This window comes from Oncorhynchus masou, chromosome 5, assembly GCF_036934945.1.
Source record: "Oncorhynchus masou masou isolate Uvic2021 chromosome 5, UVic_Omas_1.1, whole genome shotgun sequence".
Classification (NCBI taxonomy): Eukaryota; Metazoa; Chordata; class Actinopteri; order Salmoniformes; family Salmonidae; genus Oncorhynchus; species Oncorhynchus masou.
Genome location: NC_088216.1, coordinates 6791391 through 6797932, shown reverse-complemented (window position 1 = coordinate 6797932; position 6542 = coordinate 6791391). Strand labels below are relative to the sequence as shown.

Here is a 6542-nt window from a genome sequence, read left to right as displayed (position 1 = left end):
TACAAGGTGTTGGATGGTCGTAAGGCTACGGGGGGTAAGCTGGAGGTGAGGGTGAAGATTCGGGAGCCGCTGGGAGGAGCACAGCTTCAGATCACCACAGAGAAATGGCTGGTCCTCGACCCTGAACCAATCACCACCCCCGACAGAGAGAGAGAACAACAGGTAAGGAGAGAGAGAGTTGGCTGGTCCTCGACCCTGAACCAATCACCACCCCCGACAGAGAGAGAGAACAACAGGTAAGGAGAGAGAGAGTTGGCTGGTCCTCGACCCTGAACCAATCACCACCCCCGACAGAGAGAGAGAACAACAGGTAAGGAGAGAGAGAGTTGGCTGGTCCTCGACCCTGAACCAATCACCACCCCCGACAGAGAGAGAGAGAGAACAACAGGTAAGGAGAGAGAGAGATGAGGGGGAGAGAGAGAGACCTTTTGGACTGTCCAGGACTGGTAGGGGTCTCTGTCAGTTGACATGTTATATTAATACCAGTCTAACTGAAGTCCCCCCCCCCCCCCAGGGCCCCTCTCCTCGCTCCAAACCAAAGAGTGACAATGGGAGGAACAAGCAGTCTAACCAGTCCAGCCACTCTCCTCCCCAGTATAAACTCCACAGTTTCAGTCTAATGCACTACGATAAGGAGAGACTGGAGAGACAGGTGTGTTTTCATTCTCTCTTCTTCTCTATCTTTCATTTTCCTCTCCTCGTCTCCGTGGGAACGTTTAATCTAGATCTGTTCAGAATTGGAGGTAGCCAATCTATGCTGTGATTGGTCTAAGATGATGTCAATCACGCTGTGTGTCCGTCAGATTGGTGATTACAGGAAGAGTAGGCGGGATCCTCCGTCTGACCTGGTACAGCAACACAAGGAGGTCACACACAGGCTGCAGTGGCAGAAAGCCCAGCTAGAGAGAGGCTCCCCTACTCTACTGTTAGGTAACACATACACACACACACAGACACACAGACAGACACACACACACAGACACACACACACACACACACACACACAGGCTGCAGTGGCAGAAAGCCCAGCTAGAGAGAGGCTCAACATACTCCTATATATTTATCTCTGTCCCTCCCTCCCTCATTCCATCCATCTCTCTCTATATCTCCCTCCATCCATCTCTCTCTCTATCCCTCTCTCTCAATCCCTCCATCCATCTCTCTCTCTCCATCTCTCTCTCATCTCTGTCTCTCCCTCTCTCTCTGTCTGTCTGTCTGTCTCTCTCCATCCATCTATCTCTCTCTATCTGTCTCTCTGTCTCTCTGTCTCTCTGTAGAGTATGAGAATATTTTGCAGCGTTTTGCCCAGGGACTTGCTGAGTCAGTGAAGAGGTTTTCCAGCCAAGGCAACAGGGTGAGCAAAGGGTCAGGGTTGTGTGTTTGTGTTCCGGCGTGTTTGTCTGTGTGTAACGTGTCTGTCCCTCTGCCTATTCAGGATGCTGCTAACGACGCTCTCGGACGGCTGAAGATGGTGGGGACTGAGGTAAACACTGTTCTATACAGACAGTGTTAGGTACACCGCCTGGTACACCGACATGGTCAGCTCCTACAGACAGTGTTAGGTACACCCCCTGGTACACCGACATGGTCAGCTCCTACAGACAGTGTTAGGTACACCGCCTGGTACACCGACATGGTCAGCTCCTACACCTACAGACAGTGTTAGGTACACCACCTGGTAAATGGACATGGTCAGCTCCTACAGACAGTGTTAGGTACACCACCTGGTACACCGACATGGTCAGCTCCTACAGACAGTGTTAGGTACACCACCTCGTACACCGACATGGTCAGCTCCTACAGACAGTGTTAGGTACACCACCTGGTACACCGACATGGTCAGCTCCTACAGACAGTGTTAGGTACACCACCTGGTACACCGACATGGTCAGCTCCTACAGACAGTGTTAGGTACACCACCTGGTACACCAACATGGTCAGCTCCTACAGACAGTGTTGGCTACACCGCCTGGTACACCGACATGGTCAGCTCCTACAGACAGTGTTGGCTACACCACCTGGTACACCAACATGGTCAGCTCCTACAGACAGTGTTAGGTACACCGCCTGGTACACCGACATGGTCAGCTCCTACAGACAGTGTTAGGTACACCACTTGGTACACCGACATGGTCAGCTCCTACAGACAGTGTTAGGTACACCGCCTGGTACACCGACATGGTCAGCTCCTACAGACAGTGTTAGGTACACCGCCTGGTACACCGACATGGTCAGCTCCTACAGACAGTGTTAGGTACACCACTTGGTACACCGACATGGTCAGCTCCTACAGACAGTGTTAGGTACACCACCTGGTACACCGACATGGTCAGCTCCTACAGACAGTGAGTCACGTGTCCATGGCTTGCTATATAAAACAGGCAGACAGGCATCGAGGCATTCAGTTACTGTTCCATTGAACGTTACAATGGACAAAACTAGTGACCTAAGAGACTCTGAGTGTGGTTTGATCGTTGGTGCCAGGTACGCCGGATACAGGATCTCAGAAACGTCCCTCCTGGGCTTTTCACACACGACAGTGTAGCGTTTACAGAGAATGATGAGACAAACAAACAGCATCCAGTCAGCCGCAGTCCTGCGGGTGGAAAACGGAAGACTCGCGCAAGCTACCAGCCGGCCCACAAACAGGCAGATACCGGAGCAGTACAACAGTGGTGTGCAGAACGGCATCAAGCTACCAGGCCACAAACAGGCAGATACCGGCGCAGTACAACAGTGGTGTGCAGAACGGCATCAAGCTACCAGGCCACAAACAGGCAGATACCGGCGCAGTACAACAGTGGTGTGCAGAACGGCATCAAGCTACCAGGCGGCCCACAAACAGGCAGATACCGGCGCAGTACAACAGTGGTGTGCAGAACGGCATCAAGCTACCAGACGGCCCACAAACAGGCAGATAACGGCGCAGTACAACAGTGGTGTGCAGAACGGCATCAAGCTACCAGGCGGCCCACAAACAGGCAGATACCGGCGCAGTACAACAGTGGTGTGCAGAACGGCATCAAGCTACCAGACGGCCCACAAACAGGCAGATAACGGCGCAGTACAACAGTGGTGTGCAGAACGGCATCAAGCTACCAGACGGCCCACAAACAGGCAGAAAACGGCGCAGTACAACAGTGGTGTGCAGAACGGCATCAAGCTACCAGACGGCCCACAAACAGGCAGATAACGGCGCAGTACAACAGTGGTGTGCAGAACGGCATCAAGCTACCAGGCCACAAACAGGCAGATACCGGCGCAGTACAACAGTGGTGTGCAGAACGGCATCAAGCTACCAGGCGGCCCACAAACAGGCAGATAACGGCGCAGTACAACAGTGGTGTGCAGAACGGCATCAAGCTACCGGGCGGCCCACAAACAGGCAGATAACGGCGCAGTACAACAGTGGTGTGCAGAACGGCATCAAGCTACCAGGCGGCCCACAAACAGGCAGATAACGGCGCAGTACAACAGTGGTGTGCAGAACGGCATCAAGCTACCAGGCGGCCCACAAACAGGCAAATAACGGCGCAGTACAACAGTGGTGTGCAGAACGGCATCAAGCTACCAGGCGGCCCACAAACAGGCAGATAACGGCGCAGTACAACAGTGGTGTGCAGAACGGCATCAAGCTACCAGGCGGCCCACAAACAGGCAGATAACGGCGCAGTACAACAGTGGTGTGCAGAACGGCATCAAGCTACCAGGCGGCCCACAAACAGGCAGATAACGGCGCAGTACAACAGTGGTGTGCAGAACGGCATCAAGCTACCAGGCGGCCCACAAACAGGCAAATAACGGCGCAGTACAACAGTGGTGTGCAGAACGGCATCAAGCTACCAGGCGGCCCACAAACAGGCAGATAACGGCGCAGTACAACAGTGGTGTGCAGAACGGCATCAAGCTACCAGGCGGCCCACAAACAGGCAGATAACGGAGCACAGTGGTGTGCAGAACGGCATCAAGCTACCAGGCGGCCCACAAACAGGCAGATAACGGCGCAGTACAACAGTGGTGTGCAGAACGGCATCAAGCTACCAGGCGGCCCACAAACAGGCAGATAACGGCGCAGTACAACAGTGGTGTGCAGAACGGCATCAAGCTACCAGGCGGCCCACAAACAGGCAGATAACGGCGCAGTACAACAGTGGTGTGCAGAACGGCATCAAGCTACCAGGCGGCCCACAAACAGGCAGATAACGGCGCAGTACAACAGTGGTGTGCAGAACGGCATCAAGCTACCAGGCGGCCCACAAACAGGCAGATAACGGCGCAGTACAACAGTGGTGTGCAGAACGGCATCAAGCTACCAGGCGGCCCACAAACAGGCAAATAACGGCGCAGTACAACAGTGGTGTGCAGAACGGCATCAAGCTACCAGGCGGCCCACAAACAGGCAAATAACGGCGCAGTACAACAGTGGTGTGCAGAACGGCATCAAGCTACCAGGCGGCCCACAAACAGGCAAATAACGGCGCAGTACAACAGTGGTGTGCAGAACGGCATCAAGCTACCAGGCGGCCCACAAACAGGCAAATAACGGCGCAGTACAACAGTGGTGTGCAGAACGGCATCAAGCTACCAGGCGGCCCACAAACAGGCAAATAACGGCGCAGTACAACAGTGGTGTGCAGAACGGCATCAAGCTACCAGGTGGCCCACAAACAGGCAAATAACGGCGCAGTACAACAGTGGTGTGCAGAACGGCATCTTGGAAAAACACAACTCGCCCCTCCTTGTCACTGATGGGCTTTTACAGCAGACGACCACCGCGGGTTCCACTCCTATCAGCTGTAGAGAAGATGAAACGTCCCCAGTGGGCAGGCCGTCAGCAACACTGAGGAACACATGGCCTGGTCCAAGGAATACAGGTTCACCAACACTGAGGAACATATGGCCTGGTCCAAGGAATACAGGTTCACCAACACTGAAGAACACATGGCCTGGTCCAAGGAATATACAGGTTCACCAACACTGAGGAGTGGAACACATGGCCTGGTCCAAGGAATATACAGGTTCACCAACACTGAGGAATGGAACACATGGCCTGGTCCAAGGAATACAGGTTCACCAACACTGAGGAACACATGGCCTGGTCCAAGGAATACAGGCTCACCAACACTGAGGAACACATGGCCTGGTCCAAGGAATACAGGTTCACCAACACTGAGGAACACATGGCCTGGTCCAAGGAATACAGGTTCACCAACACTGAGGAACACATGGCCTGGTCCAAGGAATACAGGTTCACCAACACTGAGGAACACATGGCCTGGTCCAAGGAATACAGGTTCACCAGCACTGAGGAACACATGGCCTGGTCCAAGGAATACAGGTTCACCAACACTGAGGAACACATGGCCTGGTCCAAGGAATACAGGTTCACCAACACTGAGGAACACATGGCCTGGTCCAAGGAATACAGGTTCACCAACACTGAGGAACACATGGCCTGGTCCAAGGAATACAGGTTCACCAACACTGAGGAACACATGGCCTGGTCCAAGGAATACAGGTTCACCAACACTGAAGAACACATGGCCTGGTCCAAGGAATATACAGGTTCACCAACACTGAGGAGTGGAACACATGGCCTTGTCCAAGGATTACAGGTTCACCAACACTGAGGAACACATGGCCTGGTCCAAGGAATACAGGCTCAACAACACTGAGGAACACATGGCCTGGTCCAAGGAATACAGGTTCACCAACACTGAGGAACACATGGCCTGGTCCAAGGAATACAGGTTCACCAACACTGAGGAGTGGAAAACATGGCCTTGTCCAAGGAATACAGGCTCACCAACACTGAGGAACACATGGCCTGGTCCAAGGAATACAGGTTCACCAACACTGAAGAACACATGGCCTGGTCCAAGGAATACAGGTTCACCAACACTGAGGAACACATGGCCTGGTCCAAGGAATACAGGCTCACCAACACTGAGGAACACATGGCCTGGTCCAAGGAATACAGGTTCACCAACACTGAGGAGTGGAACACATGGCCTGGTCCAAGGAATACAGGTTCACCAACACTGAGGAACACATGGCCTGGTCCAAGGAATACAGGTTCACCAGCACTGAGGAACACATGGCCTGGTCCAAGGAATACAGGTTCACCAACACTGAGGAACACGTGGCCTGGTCCAAGTAATACAGGTTCACCAACACTGAGGAACACATGGCCTGGTCCAAGGAATACAGGTTCACCAGCACTGAGGAACACGTGGCCTGGTCCAAGTAATACAGGTTCACCAACACTGAGGAACACATGGCCTGGTCCAAGGAATACAGGTTCACCAGCACTGAGGAACACATGGCCTGGTCCAAGGAATACAGGTTCACCAACACTGAGGAACACATGGCCTGGTCCAAGGAATACAGGTTCACCAACACTGAGGAACACGTGGCCTGGTCCAAGGAATATACAGGTTCACCAACACTGAGGAACACATGGCCTGGTCCAAGGAATACAGGTTCACCAACACCGAGGAACACATGGCCTGGTCCAAGGAATACAGGCTCACCAACACTGA

The 6542-nt window shown here is 53.3% G+C and overlaps 1 protein-coding gene across 4 annotated transcripts in view; it reads left to right on the top strand.

Annotated features, from left to right (window-relative positions):
- The first annotated feature begins 10 nt into the window (after positions 1-10).
- LOC135531895 (coiled-coil and C2 domain-containing protein 1A-like) overlaps positions 11-6542 on the top strand; it is a 16058-nt gene continuing 9526 nt past the window's right edge. The window contains exons 1-5 of one of the 4 annotated variants that reach the window (XR_010454258.1): positions 11-162; positions 515-652; positions 804-930; positions 1278-1354; positions 1436-1483. Coding sequence is in view for 1 of the 4 variants with exons in the window: in XM_064959619.1 (XP_064815691.1) it covers positions 620-652; positions 804-930; positions 1278-1354; positions 1436-1483 (285 nt within the window). In the remaining 3 variants the exon portion in view is untranslated. The other 3 variants (XR_010454259.1, XM_064959619.1, XR_010454257.1) reach the window with 3 other exon arrangements.